The sequence below is a fragment of the Serinus canaria genome, chromosome 1 (genome assembly GCF_022539315.1).
Source record: "Serinus canaria isolate serCan28SL12 chromosome 1, serCan2020, whole genome shotgun sequence".
NCBI lineage: Eukaryota > Metazoa > Chordata > Aves > Passeriformes > Fringillidae > Serinus > Serinus canaria.
The window spans coordinates 114,338,621-114,355,282 of NC_066313.1; the positions used below are offsets into that span (position 1 = coordinate 114,338,621).

The 16,662-nt window shown below is 60.6% G+C and overlaps 1 protein-coding gene across 8 annotated transcripts in view; it reads right to left on the reverse strand.

Annotated features, from left to right (window-relative positions):
• Positions 1–1,645: 1,645 nt before the first annotated feature.
• STIM1 (stromal interaction molecule 1) overlaps positions 1,646–16,662 on the reverse strand; it is a 72,892-nt gene continuing 57,875 nt past the window's right edge. For 5 of the 8 annotated variants that reach the window (XM_050971354.1, XM_050971260.1, XM_050971300.1 and 2 more), the window contains 3 exons: positions 16,558–16,638; positions 12,916–13,306; positions 1,646–4,724 (listed from right to left, as the gene is read on the reverse strand). In XM_050971354.1, coding sequence (XP_050827311.1) covers positions 4,175–4,724; positions 12,916–13,306; positions 16,558–16,638 — 1,022 coding nt within the window. In that variant the 3' untranslated portion in view covers positions 1,646–4,174. The remainder of the gene's footprint in view (positions 4,725–12,915; positions 13,307–16,557; positions 16,639–16,662) is intronic. The other 3 variants (XM_050971491.1, XM_050971385.1, XM_050971512.1) reach the window with 3 other exon arrangements.

The window sequence follows — 16,662 nt, forward strand, 5'->3', positions numbered from 1 at the left end:
AGCCCTGCCAGGAGCCTCAGGCCCTGCTCCCACAGCAAAATGGAGACGGTATCAGTGCCCAAACTCCCTGCGAGGAGGGCTGGGGACAGAGCCAGAGGCAGGGCAGGGACAGGCCAGTGCCACCACCCCAGAGGTGTCCTGAGCCCTGTCCAGGAGTGCTGAGCCCTTCCTGGGTGTCCTCAGAACTGCCCGGCTGTGCTGAGCCCGCTGGAGATCCCGGGATGCCCGCGTGGAGGCAGCCGGCCCTAATGAGTGTTAATGAGCGCTAATGAGCGCCAGGCTAAGGAGGAGCCTCCCCGGGGGCTGCGGGGTTTGCATGACCCCCAAGGCTGTGGGGAGCTTTGCCCTGGGAGAGGCCGGGCTGGGAGGGCTGGGGAAATGCTGATTTTGCCCTGGAAAATGTGCTTTTGTGCTTTCAGTGTAAATACGGGCAGCGGGGGCTGCCCCCAGGAGGGTGTGCTGAGACAGGGGGTGTGCCCATGGGCATGGCAAGGCACTGGAGAGGGAACACCGGGCTCTGCCGGGGCACGGGACGACTGCTGCCCCTGTGCCATCATCCTGTGGGATGGCTCCTGCTGCCCTGTGCCATCATCCCTTGGGATGGCTGCTGCCCCTGTGCCATCATCCTGTGGGATGGCTCCTGCTGCCCTGTGCCATCATCCCTTGGGATGGCTGCTGCCCCTGTGCCATCATCCTGTGGGATGGCTCCTGCTGCCCCATGCCATCATCTCCAGGGATGGCTGCTGCTGCCCCTGTGCCATCGCTGTCCCCCAGCCCAGCTGATGCCGCCCACGGATCCCTTTGTTTGTCCAGGACATGTCCTGCACCTCAGAGGTGACTCTGGGGCACTCTGGGAGCAGGATCCAGTTTGGGAAGGACCTTGGGACACTGATCCCATCCAGAGGGGACAGCGAGGCTGGAGAGAGGCTGGGAACACAAACCCTGAGAGGGAGCCCTGGGGGAGCTGGGGGTGCTCAGCCTGGAGAAAAGGAGACTCAGGGGTGCCCCCATCCCTCTGCCAGCTCCTGAAAGGTGCCTGTGCTCAGCTGGGGCTGGGCTCTGTCTGCAGCAGCACTGACACAGCCAGAGCTCACAGCCTGGAGCTGCACCCAGGGAAATCCAGGCTGGAGAGCAGAGAAAAGGTTTTTCCAGCAAGGGGGAGAAAGTTCTGGCCTGGCTGCCCTGGAGGTGGTGGAGTGCCCAACCCTGGGGGTGTTTAACAAAGCCTGGAGGTGGCACTGGGTGCCAGGGCTCAGTTGGGCTCTTGGGGATGGGCTGGACTCCATGGGCTTGAAGTTCTCTTCCAACCCTGGGATTCTGTGATCCACTGCCCATGGAGCTGTCCCATCTCCTAAAGCAGTTTGGGGGCAGCTGTCCCTGTCATTGCTTGTCCCTGTCCCAGTTGCCAGCAGTGTCCCCATGGCAGTGGCAGTCCCAGGATGTCCCCAGCGTGGATCCACTGTGCCTGTGGATCCAATTCCCACAGGAGAGGATGATGGCAGGGCCCTGGTGCAGGGGGGAGCCAGGGTGTCCGTCTGTCCCCACTGACCTGGCCAAGAACACATCTCCAGCTGGCACCAGTGCCCCGACCCCACTGTGCTGAAAGCCAGGCAAGGGCTGCAAGAAGAGAGCAGCAGCCATGGGCTCGTAAAATAGACTACATGCTTTATTGGATTGAAAAGTTTTATGAAATGACAAAAAACAAAAACCACCTTAAATCAAGAGTTGGCAGATGTGTCAACAGTTGCCGTTTGGTGGATCCCCAACCCCTTCTCCAGAAGCATCCACAGGTCTCTGCCACCACAAGCAGCTCTGGCCCCGACCCTGCTGGCCCCGCTCCCCGGGGCCCTGCCTGGGAGACACCCTGCAGGGTGCCCACAAATCAGGGTGCCAATAAATCGGGGAGCCCACAAATCAGGGTGCCCACAGATCGGGGTACCCATAAATTGGGATGCCCACAAGTCGGGGTGCCAATAAATCAGGGTGCCCACAAATCACGGTGCCCACAGATCGGGGTACCCATAAATTGGGGTGCCCACAGAATCAGGATGCCCATGAACTGGAGTGCCCATAAATCGGGGTGCCCACGGCATTGGAGTGCCCACAAATCAGGGTGCCTATGGACTGGGGTGCCCATGAATCGGGGTGCCCACAAACTGGGGTGCCCACAGAATCGGGGTGCCCAGGCAGCAGCCCTGTTGTGGGGCCGAGCACGTCCCCCCATCCCCAGGGAAATGCAGGCACTTAAAGTCATTGAGAGGAATTTTTTACTTATCCCAAAGCAACAGTGAAATCGTTTAACTCCTGCCTACGGAACAAAAAACACCTTTGTAGCCCTTCCTGAATTGTCAAGACACAAATATATTACTCTGGCATAAAGCAAGGCCCCAGGGGCTCTCAGCCTCCTCTTCCTCCTCCTCCCCCCATCGTGCATTCTCCTCTGCCTTGGCAGGAGCAGCCCCCTGCCCACCCCCAAGGATGTGTGGGACGATGGTCTGGGGATGGAGGGGGTGCTGAGGACAGGGACCCCCGGCTAGGGGGTCATGTGGTGCCAGGGAGCCGCCTCGAATCAGGTGGGAAGGGGCTTGGGGGCTCCCCTGGCAGCCCCAGGGCAGGGGGATGCTCCTGGAGGAGCTGGGAAAGGGGAGCAAGGGATGGGGCAGGGCTCATCCCTCAGAACAGGCTCAGCCCTCGCAGGGACTGGAACGCAGCCACAGCTGCTACCCTCTGTAGGGACTCCACAGTGGCTGGGGCTGTGCTGGGGCCACGCCGAGGTGAGCCAGGGGCTGTGAGCAGCAGGATGTGACCCACAATGAAGGAGGACAGGAGAGCCCCTAGGAGCAGCTCAGGATGGAATGAGCCCCAGGTCAGGCTGGCACAGCCAGGGATACCCCGGTGTGTGGCCTCAGGGCAAGGGGGACACTGCCTGTGTGAGCCTCCTGTGTCCTCAGGGGGGGGCACAGAGCCCCCAGCACCCGGCCTCCTCTAGGGGAGGACTCTGTCATGGTCCTCCCCCCAGGCACAGCCTGTCCCCTGCCCTGGAGAGCCCCGCTGTGTCCTGGTCCCTCCCTCTGGCCCTACCCAGCCACGACAGGGAACAAGGGACAGGGGACCTGCTCCTGGGAGCCCTCTCCACTCCGTGTGGATGTGGCGGCTGGACTGGGCTCTGCACCTACACCCCTCAGGATGGCCTTCCCCTCACTGTCCCTGTCAGCAGGGCCTTTCCCTCACTGTCCCTGTCAGCAGAGCCCTTCCCTCACTGTCCCTATCAGCAGGGCCCTTCCCTCACTGTCCCTGTCACAAGGGCCCTTCCCTCACTGTCCCTGTCACAAGGGCCCTTCCCTCACTGTCCCTGTCACCAGGGCCCTTCCCTCACTGTCCCTGTCACAAGGGCCCTTCCCTCACTGTCCCTGTCACCAGGGCCCTGAGCCGGGTCCCAGGCACGGCGGGTTCGGAGCAGAGCAGGGCACCCCGGTGCCCGGGGAAGTACAGCCGGGGACAGGCATGGGCCCCTCCCGCCCCGTGTCCCGACCTTCCCAAGCACCGGGCAGAGCGGTGCGGGGACAGCCCCATCCCCTGGCCCCCTGTGGCCGTGGGCACCGGGAGCACACAAGTACCGGCAAGAGCAGAGTCCTCCCCTGCTCCTGCGCAGCGAGAGCTGCTCGGAGGCGATCCCCTTCCCAGGCAGCCGAGGGGCCGGGCTGGGAAAGTGACTCGGAGAAATGAGGGAGAACCGCTGCGACCGGAGTCACCCCGGGGGCAGCGCGGAGCGGCCGGCGCCGCCCCGGCCCGCCCTCAGCCTGTGCAAAAGTCGGAGGAGGCAGGAAAACAAATTAATAACAACAATAAAAAATAAAATTAAAAAAAGAAAAAAAAAAACACATTGAAACCAAACCCAAAGGCCGCGTGGCTGAGCAGAGCAGGAGTAACTGGAAGCCATGCACAGCAAAGCCAGGACCGCAGCAGTCGGAGGGAGGGCAGGGGCGGCTCTTCTCGCGGGGAGCCGGCGGCATCGCGCTTCTCGTCTCGGAGATGAGGAAATAAATAAGTTTAAATAGCTCCTCCCGTGCCGGCGCCGGGGTGACTCGGGGTGCGGGGGGTGCCGGGGCCGCGCTGCGTTCCCGGTGCACGGCCGGCCCCGGGCCCGGCGGGACGCGTCCGGGGGTCTCCCCCCCTACTTCTTGGGCTTCTTGAAGATCTTTAGGGGGAACTTTTTCTTGCTCTGGCCGAGGTCAACCTCGTCGCCCGTCAGGCTGCTGTCCTCGTCCCCCGGACTCTTCTTGGCGGCCAGCTGCGGGATGCGGGTGTTCCTGGCGCCGCTGGGCCGGCAGTCAGAGATGGGGGAGGGGGTGTCGGGGTCGGTGGAGCTGGGGCTGTGCGACCGGGACGAATCCGAGTGGCTGGGCTTGCCGGCCGTCGGGTGGCTGATCTCCCCCAGGCTGGAGGACTTCTCCATGCCGTGGTTCACCGTCATCATCTTCTTCATCACCATGGGGCTCTCGGGCAGCCGCTCCTGCAAAGCCGCCAGGGCGGAGGGCTCCCCGTGCCGGCTGCCGCCGTTGGGCGTGGGCGCGCCGGGGCCCGGGGGCCCGGGGACAGCCTCCTCCATGGACCTGGTCAGCAGCGTGGGCCGGGCAGCCAGCAGCTTGGGCGCCGAGCTGGGGATACGCTGGTGGTCGCTCAGGTGCGGGATGGAGGAGTCGGAGTCGCAGCGAGTTAAATCTCTGCGGTGGAGAGCGCCGAGAGAGAGGGGTCAGTGCCGGCCCGGCCCGGCCCGGCCCCGCACACACGGATGGCAGCAGCGGCTGAGGGGATCCCAATGACCCCGAGAGAGGCTGGCACCGAGCCCCTGCCCACCCGGCCCCGGCTCTGCCCATCTCTGTGCCCCAGGGTTGGGGATCCCCGGGCCAGGGGCTCACCCCGAGCAGCTGGAGGGAGCAAGGACACAGAACCGGGAAGGGATCCATCCCTCCCCATGGATCTCAGGGGATCCCTCAGTCTGGGAAGGGATCCATCCCTCCCCATGGATCTCAGGGGATCCCTCAGTCTGGGAAGGGATCCATCCCTCCCCACAGATCCCAGGGGGATCCCTCAGTCTGTGATGGTTTCCATCCCTCCCCATGGAGCTCAGGGGATCCCTCAGTCTGGGATGGGATCCATCCCTCCCCACAGATCCCAGGGGGATCCCTCAGTCTGTGATGGTTTGCATCCCTCCCCACAGATCTCAAGGGATCCCTCAGTCTGGGATGGTTTGCATCCCTCCCCACAGATCTCAAGGGATCCCTCAGTCTGGGATGGTTTGCATCCCTCCCCACAGATCTCAGGGGATCCCTCAGTCTGTTAAGGGATCCATCCCTCCCCATGGATCTCAGGGGATCCCTCTGTCTGTGATGGGATCCATCCCTCCCCATGGATCTCAGGGGATCCCTCCGTCTGTGAAGCGTTCCATCCCTCCCCATGGATCCCAGCTGGCCCCAAGCCCAGTGTCCCCCCAGATTCCCCGAGGGTCCCTCAGCCCTTGCCACATCCGTGTGTGCACCCGCGCCCCCCGGGCCCCCCACCCCTGCCCCGAGCCCGGCTCAGCCGGTGCCAAGCTCTAATCCTGGCGGGAGGAATTAGAGCTTGGCCATGCCCACACGAAGCCATGCCCAGCCCCGCCGCTGCACGTGGTTTGTGCCCGGCCTGTGCCTACCAGTGATGGCCAACGGGGCTCCGGGAGCCCCTCTGGAGAGTGGGAGGCAGGAGGACGAGGGAAATGACAAGTCACAGCTCGCTCCTCCCGGCTGGATGCTGCTGGCCCCCCTCCCCGGGACCCCTGCGCAGGTGCTGGGCCAGGGGCTCCGGTGCTGCCCACAGACCCCAGGGCACGGGCGGAGCTGCCCCCCGGGCAGTGGGATGGGTGAGGGTCCCCGGCCCTGCCCATGCACAGGAGGGAGCAGTGGAATGGGAGGCAAATGGAAACAAAAGGAGCGAGGTGAAGAGAAGCGAGAGGGGGTGGGAAGAGATGGGAGGTGCTGACCTGTCCCTCGCCCTGGAGGCCCCTGATCTCTGCTCCTGGCACAGACCCCTGCACATGGGTCACCAAACCCACCTGGCACTGCACAGAGCCCCCAGATCATCTCCTAAAATACCACCATCACCATTGGCCTGGAGGAAGCCAAAGAGACCGGCAAGACAAGGGAAAACCTCCTCAATAGAGCTGGAGACATCGAGGCAGAACTGCAGAGATGTTCAGGAATCCCGGAATGGTTTGGGTGAGAAGGAACCGGGAGGACCACCCAGTGCCACCCCTGCCATGGCAGGGACACCTCCCACTGTTCCAGGCTGCTCCCAGCCCCAGCTGCTCTGGGAATTCCAGCCCAGCCCCTGTCCACCCTGCCAGGGAACAATTCCTCATTGCCAAGATCCCACCCAGCCCTGCCCTCTGGCACTGGGAGCCATTCCCTGGCTGCTGTCCCTGCATCCCCTGGGAATTGTCTCTCCCCAGCTTTCCTGGGGCTCCTCCAGGCCCTGCAAGGCCACCCTGAGCTCAGCCCAAAGCTTCTCCTGTGCAGGTGAGCAATGCCAGCTGTGCCAGCCTTTCCTCCCAGCAGAGCTGCTCCAGCCCTCTGCCCATCCTGGAGCCTCCTCTGGGCTCTCTGCAGCAGCTCCAGCTCCTCCCTGGGCTGGGCCCAGGGCTGGGGCAGCTCTGCAGGTGTGCTCTCACCTGTGGGGCACAGGGACACAATCCCAGTCCCTTTCCTGCTGCCCACCCTATGGGATCAGCCCAGGGCACAGGAATTTCAGGTCCCAGTGCTCGTGGCCAGGGCCTGGAGAGCTTCTCCCACCAATCCCCAGCTTCTTCTCCCAGGGCTGCTCCCAGTCCATTCTCCCCAGGCTGTGTTTGTGCTGGGATTGCCCCCAGCCAGCTGCAGGCCCTTGCCCTTGGTCCTGCTGAGCTGCACGAGGCTGGCACAGTCCCAGCTCTCCAGCCTGCCCAGGTACCTCTGGATGCTCCATCCCTTCCCTGCAGGGTGTGCCACGGCTCCAGCTCTGTGTCACTGCCAGGGCCTGGGGCTGCCCTGGATCCCTGAGTCTCTGTTGACATTTCCCAGTGCTGGTCCCAGTCCTGGCCTCTGAGGAAGGCACTCCTCATGCTCTCCACAAAGTGCTGGCACACGCTGAATTCTGTGCTGGGACAGCCCAGAACCTTCTCCTCGTGCTGGAACAAGAGCATTCCTTTAACAGAACCCACGGAATAGAGCTGGGCCCTCGCTCAGCAGCTCCAGGGAACACAGAGAGGAAAAGCGATCCTGTGGGTGGCTGGTATTCAATCCTGGATTTACTGGGCTAGCCCAGCTGTGCAGAACACCTCAGCTCTCCTCTTACCCAGCAGCAAAGAGCCCTGGGCACTGCTGGCATTGTCCTTGTCCTTGTCTGGAGCCCAGCCCTGCTGATGTCTGAGCCACATCCCGGGTGAGCCGCTGGGAGAAGGAAACAGTGCAGTGGTGTGAGATCCCAGGGGATTCTGAGTGGGCAGCTGGAGCCCCTCCAAGGGACACAAGTGCCATCATCACACCTGTGTAGCCACTGAGCTCCCAGGGCCACCAGCAGATACTGCAGAAGGTCACTGTCACGGCTGGTGGCCCACGGCTGTCACTGGGGTTACTGGAATAACTGGGGTAACTAACTGGGATAACTGGGGTAACTGGGGAGCAGCAGCAGCCACAGAACACAGTGGGGCTGAACTCGGGGTGTTGGAGCTGACCCCCAAAACGGGGACACACCTACACCCCTGGGCTGGGACACCTCAGGATGCTGCCAGTGTCTGCTGACACAATGTCACTGCCATCACAGCCTCCAGCTCCTTCAAGGAATTCAGGAATCTCCTGCCATTCCCAAATGTTTCTACTCGTGGCTTACCACACCTGCAAAGGGGAATTTCTGCTGGAACTCCTTGCCTGGACACTCCTCTCCCAGGGAAGGTGGCAGAAGCCCTCACCTGCACATGCTGAGCCCTTGCTGAGAACACCCAGTTCCAGAGGTTTATGTCCTCCACAAATCCCTGGAAGGTGGTGCCCCTTTCCAGGAGAACAAAGCAGCCTTTGGCTGCAGGGGCTGGCACCAGCCCAAGGCCGGGAGCGGCCGGCGCTGGGCCCCAGCAGGGCTGGAGAAGGAGCCAGGCTGTGGGGCAGAACATTGGCACGGGAATGGTGCTGGGCAGAGCCAGGGTCAGGGCCAGGCAGGATCAGATCCTGGCAGGAATGCAGGGCCCACTCTGGACTCATGGAGGGGGTGGGAGAGCCCCAAGGGACCCCACATGCCCTGGCTGGGGATGGGGGCACAGCAACACCCGGTCCCTTCACAGGCAGTGCCCCAGCTCCACCAAGGAATCTTCTCCAGAAAATCCAGCCCGTCCCTTCTGGCTGCCATAATCCCACAGCAGAGATCCGGGTCAGGGTCTGTGATAGAAACCCTTTCAAACAGCAAGAGGGCAGCAGATACAGGAGAAAATGGATTTTCTTCCAACTGAGGAGACTTCAAGGATGTGTGAAGAGGGTGAGTGTTCCTTGCTGGGCTCGAGAGCTGCTCCCTCTCCTGCAGACCTGCCAGGTTTCAATGCAGCAGGGACCAAAGCAGCCCTGCAGTGCTGGCAGCGGGTGCAGCAAAGGACGACAGCAGACAGAAAGCCATGCTCTGCTCCAGGAGGATCTTCTGCCCAGAGAGCAGAGTGGGAACCTCATCCCAGGACAGCTGGTCCCACACTGCAAGAGCTGGGCAGGGCCTCGGTGACACCATGGCCACCGTGTCACCTCCTGGGACCGCTCTGGCTGCAGCACAGGGTCCGTGTCCCCGCTCCTGGCATGGCTGTTCTCTGGGATCCTCACCCTGGAGTGGGTGCACCACAAAGGTTCCACCTCCTGGGAGCCCCAGTTCATCCCTCTGGGCTCATCCGGGGCGGCTGAAGGAGATGATGCCCAAGAGCACACAATTCCCAAATATTCCTACTCTGCTCATACACAATCTCTCCAGCTGTAAGTCAGGAAAATATTCCTGAAGGACACGGGGAGGAGCTGGTGACAGCAGCACCCACGAGAGCAGCAGCAGTGCCCACCCTGCTGTGCCAGGCTCTGGGGACATCCTGGCACACGGGACACACCCACCACAGCAGGGACAATCCAAGGGACACCTGGCACAGGGCACAGGGACCTCCTGCATTCCTACTGGGGCACTCACAGGCTGAATCTGGGAGCTGAACATCAGCAGCCAGGAACTTCTGTGATTTTCTTCAGCCCCAAATGGGCCTTTCCCTGGTGATTCTCACAAGGAAGTGAACAACAGCAGGGACAGAATTCTGGGATCACACTGGCTAGGTCAGAGGCAGCAAGGGGAGTGGACACTCCTGAGTCCATGCCAGGACAACAGGGAGGAAAGAGCCTTCCCAGCATACTTCCATCATCCCAGATGAGGATTATGCTCCTGAACTGTTCCAGCACACTTTCAAGAGGAAAAGCTATCCCAGGACAGGCTGGCCTTGATGAGATCCCAGGAAGGGATCAGAGGAAGTGTTTCTGCAGAGCAGCAGGAGCCCCTGACAGCTCATCCCTCCTGGAAACCACAGAGCAGCAACTGGACAGGGAAATACCTGGGAGCCCGAGCCTTCCTCCATGCCAGCAGTGCTCCCTGCTCTGATCCATGGATCCAGGCACTCCAGCACCTCCAGAGAGTGACCCTGCCTAAGGCAGGATGGATCTGCTTCCTCCTGGCTCCCTCCCACCCCACCAGGATCCACCCGAGCTGGGAGGGAGGGAGGGTGAGGAGAGATGGGGATGGTGAACAAAAGAAGCAGAGAGCAAAGCATGGAATAAGGAAAGCCTGGAGTACAGGAAGCCTGGGAGTGGAGGAGGAGCAGGGGAGGAGCAGCAGGAGGATGGAGAACAAACACCTGTTTTTCCCCAGCCCTGCAGCTCATGAGGGATTTCTCTGGGTGTTCCCACTCGGGTCCAGCCCAGCATGGCCCAGGAGCTGCACTGGGTGTGCTCCAGCAGCCACAGAGCCCTGGCTGCCTCACCCCTCTGTGTCTGGCTCTCGGAGCACCCTCAACTGCCGGGCTCCGTGCCCGTGGCACCAGGGACCAAGGCTTTTCTTAAGGCAAAGTCCCGAATTTGCTGTGGGGCTGAGCTTGGCACAGCCTCAACGCACACCCAACAGCAGCTTCCTCCCTTCCACCCTGCAAGAGCTGTGAATTACTCATTTCCCTGGATTCCTGACTCTCTCCCTTCCCTGAGCTTTGGCTGCCGCCTCCCTTCCTGGCTGGAGAAGGGCCTGGGCATGGGCATTTGGTGATACGCTCCCATCTCCGTGGGTTTTATCCACCTGAGGCAGGCACTGGCAGCAGAAACCCCTGCGCACACACAGCCCCTCCAGCCCCTCTCCCCCCGGGGACCCCCCGATCCCGCAGCCGCCTCCGGCCCGGAACCGCTCTGACCTTATTGGCGCCGGATCCTCTGAAGCCAATTGCAAAAGAGAAGCAGAGAGTGAGGATTTGAGGGAGAGGCTCCCTGCCAGGATAACCCCAGCAGGACTCCGGAGACAGCGATCCCCAGCCTCGCTCCTTGGGGGCAGCTCCTTGGAGAGGTTTCTCCTGTGAGCTCTGCCCAGCCTTGGCTCTGCTGGATGTGCGAGAGGCTAAAGAGCTCCAGCAGCCCCCAGCGCCAGGGTGGCACTTTCCTCCTACCAAGGGAGCCAGGACTCTCTGGGGCTCTGCTCTGCTCCTTGCAGTGACTCCCTGGAGGGCCTTTCTGAGGCTCCCCAGTGTGGAGGCTGAGGGATGTAAGGAAAGGCCTCCAGGAGCGGGGGTATCAAGGAGGGGCAGCAATCCATCGGCCCGGCAGCGGCGCTTTTAGGGATGCATCAAAGCAGGGTCTGCTAATGATGCAGCTGGATAAAACAGTTATCAGCACACCACAAACCCACATCCTTGGGCACCAGTTCTTCATTTCTGCTGCTGGGCTGAGCAGGGATGATGAGGTGGGGGAGCTGCCTGCTGAGGAGCAGCTGGAGCAAGTCCCAGGTGGGAGGTTCTGACTCCATCCCTTCTCCTGCATCACCAGCTGGGCTCAGCCACGGGAGCAGGGACAGGGCACTACTGCTGGCACCCAGGGGTGACCAGCTGGGCTCTGACCAGGGCAGGCCCCACTTATTCCCTCCTCTGGCACTGTCCCCTTCCCTTCCTTGGGTCCCCACACTGGATCCTGTTTCCCTCTGCCATTCTCAGGGGGTCTATAGGGACGCAGGCTTTGTCCTGGGCAGGAATTCCATGTGCCACAGGGCTCAGTGGAAGTAAATCACATTTAAACAGCTGTTTTGGACATAGGACATGAGCCCCAGGCTGCCAGGATGAGCACTCCCTCCTGCAGAGTCAGGGAGGCAATGGAAGCAGGGACCAGCAGCATTCCCAGCTTTTACCAGTCCAACTGGGACAGCTGCAATTGAGCTCCCACTGGTAGGAGTTAATTAATTACACTGCTTCTCATCATCCCCAACCAACCATTACTGAATTAACTGAGATGCTGCTCTTTAATTCTCCATTGTGGAGCAGGTGCAGGAATTTCCCCCTTGCTATTCCAGACTCCAGAATGTGCCTGGGGCTGCTCATCTTGGAAACACACAGGGCAGGGAGGGGGTGGAACATCCCAACCAGAGACTGTGAACAAGGCCAGGAGAGATCCCAGCACCTGAGGGCAGAGAGACCCACAGGTAAGGGGATAATGAGACATTGTGCTGGGATGAGTGAAGATGTGGTGACTGGGAATGTATCCCTGCCTGGAGAAATGATGGAAGGACACTTCCCCTCTCCTCTGCCTCACCCAGAGAGTTCCAGCCTTCTCCCAGCAGTCTGCTCACCAGTACTGAGGATCAGCAGACTGGTTTTAATTTTGCCATGGAGAAGGCACGGAACAGAGATGGAATGACCTGGCAGGGACAGGATTCTCTGGTCCATCACAGCCTCCCCACTGCCTGCATCCAGTGCCTGGCACAGCTGAGGCCACGAGCACACATCTCAGTGCCCTAGGGGGATCCCACAGGGACACAACACCTTGGGACTGGCTGCACCCCTGACGCTGTTGGATGAGGATGTCTGGGATCTCAGTTGGGTGAAAGCCACCCCAGGAGCCTGACCCTGTGCTTGGGACACACAGCATTCCTGTCAGTCTGTCAGGGCCCCCTTGGAGCACCAGGCAGGATTCCTGTGCCTCCCTGTCACCAGCACCATGAACTGGGACAGCTCTGGCATTGAGGGATGGAGGATAACTAGTCCCTAGGATGGACCAAAGAGCCAACTGAAAGGAGCCAAGCTAAAGCCAACAGGAGTAGCTCCAACTCCCTTCTCAGACATTCCCTAGCCAAAACACCCTGTTCCTCATCCCTACCAGACCAGAGGCGGAGTCACTCCAGAACACATTCCTGAACTGCCACCCTAGCACCTCTGAAAACCATCCCAGACTTCTCCAGCTGCTACCTCATGGTCCCCACCCATCATATTCCCTGTGCAATTAACTTGTGAGGAGCCCATGGAGGTCCATGCTTCAAATCAGATCAGGTTTGGTGATCAGCTCTATTACCTCCTCACATCCCCTTGTTCAGGGAACACTGAGCACCTGGGAATTCTCATTTCTCAGCTGCAGTAAAACAACAGCAGAGCACCTCAGGAACGCCCCCACTGAGCTCGTGAGCGTGGGGATGGCCCACGGAATCCTCCTTAGAGGCTCCAGCGGCTCAGGAGAGCAGCAGAAGGAACAAAAGTGGATAAATCAAGAAAAAAAGGCCCAAAAGAAAAGGGCGTGAGGAAGGTGAGAGAAAGAGCAACCCCAGCAAGCATCAGCTCCGAGGCACGGCAGGCAGGAGGCAGCTAGAAAAGAAACAGCAATATACCCAAAGCTCCCAGTGCGACAGCGAACTCCAGAGGTGACATCAGGAGGGGGCAGGTCGGGGATGGAATCCATCTGGAGGAAATAAGAGGTGGTGTGATGGTAATAGATAGGGTGGACATGGCAAGCAGGAGCAGGTGCGGTGGTGGTGGATGAGGAGCAGGAGGTGGAGGAGGTGGAGGCAGGCGATGGGCTGGAGCCGGGCGGGTCGGAGCCGAAGGACTGTCCGGAGGTGAGGCTGTGCATTCGGCGCAGGGACACTCGGCCCGCCCGCAGCGGGGCCACGGGGCCCGCCTCTGGCTGCCCCGGCACGAGACTCTCTACCAACCTCTGCGATCCGTGGCCGTGCTGCGGCTCCACCAGGCGCTGCCGGACTGTGCTGGGCAAGGCCGGAGCTGCAACGACACACGGGGGACAGTGAGGGTACGGCACAGCCCGCGGAGCTCTACCAGGACGGGGTGAGGGCACAGCCCAGCCCAGCCCGTGGAGCTCCGCCAGGACAGAGCGAGGGCACAGCCCAGCCCAGCCTGCGGAGCTCTGTCAGGACAGTGCGAGGGCACAGCCCAGCCCAGCCTGCGGAGCTCTGTCAGGACAGAGCGAGGGCACAGCCCAGCCCAGCCTGCGGAGCTCTGTCAGGACAGAGCGAGGGCACAGCCCAGCCCAGCCTGCGGAGCTCTGTCAGGACGGGGTGAGGGCACAGCCCAGCCCAGCCTGCGGAGCTCTGTCAGGACAGAGCGAGGGCACAGCCCAGCCCAGCCTATGGAGCTCTGCCAGGACAGAGCTAGGGCATGGCCCAGCCTGGCCCACGGAGCTCCGCCAGGACAGAGCTAGGGCACAGCATAGCCCATGGAGCTTCACGAGCAGAGAGCGAGGGCATGGCCTGGCTCAGCCCACGGAGCTTCATCAGCAGAGAGTGAGGGCATAGCCCAGCCTGGCCCATAGAGCTCCACCAGGATAGAGCGAGGGCACAGCCCAGCCCACAGAGCTCCACCAGCACTGGCACCATGAGAGCAGCATCACCCCACTGGCACCATCCCCATCCCACTGGCACCACCACAGCAGCACCACCCCACTGACACCATCCCACCATCCCAGTCCCACGGACACTATCCCAGCAGCACCATGCCCCTGTCCCTGTGCCACCAGCACTGTCCCACCTCGTGCCAGCAGTTAAGGCCTGTTTAATGCAGAAGCAGCTTTAAGCTGGTGCTGAACATGCTGGATTAATGCCCAGCCCATGGAGAACTCCACCATTGCTGATGCAGGTGCCTCTGAACACCTTATCTGAGCATCTTGCCTGACGCAGAGAGCGGCTCCGTGATTCATCCCACCTGGAGCCACCACCCAGCTCCTGGAGAGCCAAGAACTGGGCACTTCCAGGGCCATTCCACCCTCACAGACATCTCATGGCTCCAGTCCTTCTGCCTGGGTGGAACCTGCACAGCCCAAAGCAGGAGCCCAGGTGAGCAGGTCAATGTTGGCACCTGAAGCTCTGCTCCCAGAGCTCAGCTCTGCTTGATTCACTGTTCAGGGGCAGCACCAGGGGCAGAGCCCTGGCAGCATGGAATCACACAGGGATTGGGTTGGGAGGGACCTCAAAGATCATCTCTTGCCAGCCCTGCCATGGCAGGGACACCTCCCACTGTGCCAGGCTGCTCCAGCCCCAGTGTCCAGCCTGGCCTTGGGCACTGCCAGGGATCCAGGGGCAGTTCCCTGTTTGGTTGAATATACTGTGGTTGAGGATCTTGGCAATGAGGAATTGTTCCCTGGCAGGGTGGACAGGCCCTGGCACAGGGTGCCCAGAGCAGCTGAGGCTGCCCCTGGATCCCTGGCAGTGCCCAAGGCCAGGCTGGACACTGGGGACAGTGGGAGGTGTCCCTGCCATGGCAGGGGTGGCACTGGGTGGGATTTGGGGTCGCTCCCAACCCAGACTTTCTGGGATTCATCCCTGATTCCTCACTGCCTGAACTGGTGACTCTGGCCCCAGTGTGGCCTCACCTGCTCCCAGCCTGTTCCATGACCACTGCAACTGATCAGAGACCCTAAACCCAAGAAATATTCTCTGGTTGGCAATTCCCCTTGGTTTGGGGAACCACATGGGAATGTCCTTTGGAGCCCCAGTACCAGTTCCTCAATTCAGAGCTCCCCGGGATCTCTCCAGCCCTGTGGTCACACCTGGCTGGAAGTGGAGCCCAGCAACCCCTGAGCAGCTGCCTGTGCCCCACACCTGGCCCCAGGGTCACCCCCAGAGCCAGGGGAGGCCCCTTCACCTGCCTGGAGCCTTGGGAATGCTCCCCTCCATCATGAGAAGCAGGATCCCAGGGCTGCAGCCCCATCCCCAGCTGGCTTTATTCCATCCCCTTGCTGCTGTTCCATACAAGATGATCCTCCTTTGGCAGGAGATAAGGTGTTCAGGATTGCTCAGGATTTCTTATGTGCATAAGAAATTAATGTACAAATGGGTTAAAGAGATGCAGAGACAGGAAAGCTCAGAAATGGAGGAGGAGGAAGCTCCTTTGGGAATGGAAGAACCAGCAGTCCCTGCTCTGGAAAATCCCAGCTGGACACACAGGGCTCCTCTGGCAGGACTGAAAGATCCACAGGGACATATTTCCAGTGGAAGAAGGAATAAGAAGGAGTAATTTTGGCAACTTGGCTGTTTCCACAGCCCCAAGGTGAACCCCAGTCTTTCCCACTGCTCCCTGCTCCCTACAGTGCCCATCCATGATCTTGGAATTTTACACCATATATTCTACTGCAAGATATTTATATTCAGCTCCAGAGCTGCAATTTTAATTTGGGAATGTCACTGTGAAGGGTTCACAGGGATGTGACTGCAGAGTAACTCACTGGGGTGATGGGGTTTTGCTACAGGTTTCTTTTTCCCTTGGGCCATGCTTTTTTCCCTAAGGATTCCCCATTTTTTCCTGGTATTCCACTCCTCATTTCCCAACTCAGTACTTCCCACCTCCATGCTCTCCTTCTCTAAGACTTACCCTGCAATGAGCTCTGGAGCAGAGGCTGGGACCTGGCTTCCCAGACCCATCACCTCCCCCCAGACACGTTTTACCAACATTCCCTAAATTTCCTGCCCAAGGAAAAGCCCTCCCTGCTCGAGGCTGGCACATCCACCTGCTCTGTCTCCCTCTGAAGGGGAGATTTCCAAAGGAAGCCAAGGCCTGGAGATTGTGTGCCATCCCCAGGGCACTGGGGCTCCAGGGACAGCTTTCCCTAGGAGTGGCCCTGCTCAGCTTTTTGAGGGATTCTAAGGGAACACAGCACCAACAGCACCTCTGGGGAGGGATGGGACAGCAGGGAAGGAGGTGGGATGGGGCAGGGAATGCTGTCACCTCCTCCTGGCCTCACTGGCTCCTTCATCTCCACCTCAGGGGTAGAATGGAGTGAGTCCAACCCCCCAGATTCCCAAACTGCACGCAGCAGCACGTGGGAGCTGCAGCTGAGATTCTTCTTCATCCCACCAGACTCTTCCTGGGGTTAGTGCAGGTGGCCATGGCTCAGTGAGGACAGATACATTCATTAGTTCCCGTGCCAGAAAGATGGAAAATTGGTGGATGTATTTTAGTCCAGAAAAAGGCCAGAGGGCAGAAAAAAAAAAAAAAGAGAATAAAATTGAAGAGAACCAAACCAGGGTATTTCCAGAGGGACTGATCCTCCGAGGACAGCGAGGAGCGGTCGCTGAACCTGCGCCCGAAAAGCCAGGCTGCATCTGGGGGGGCAGCCAGGTGGGAAC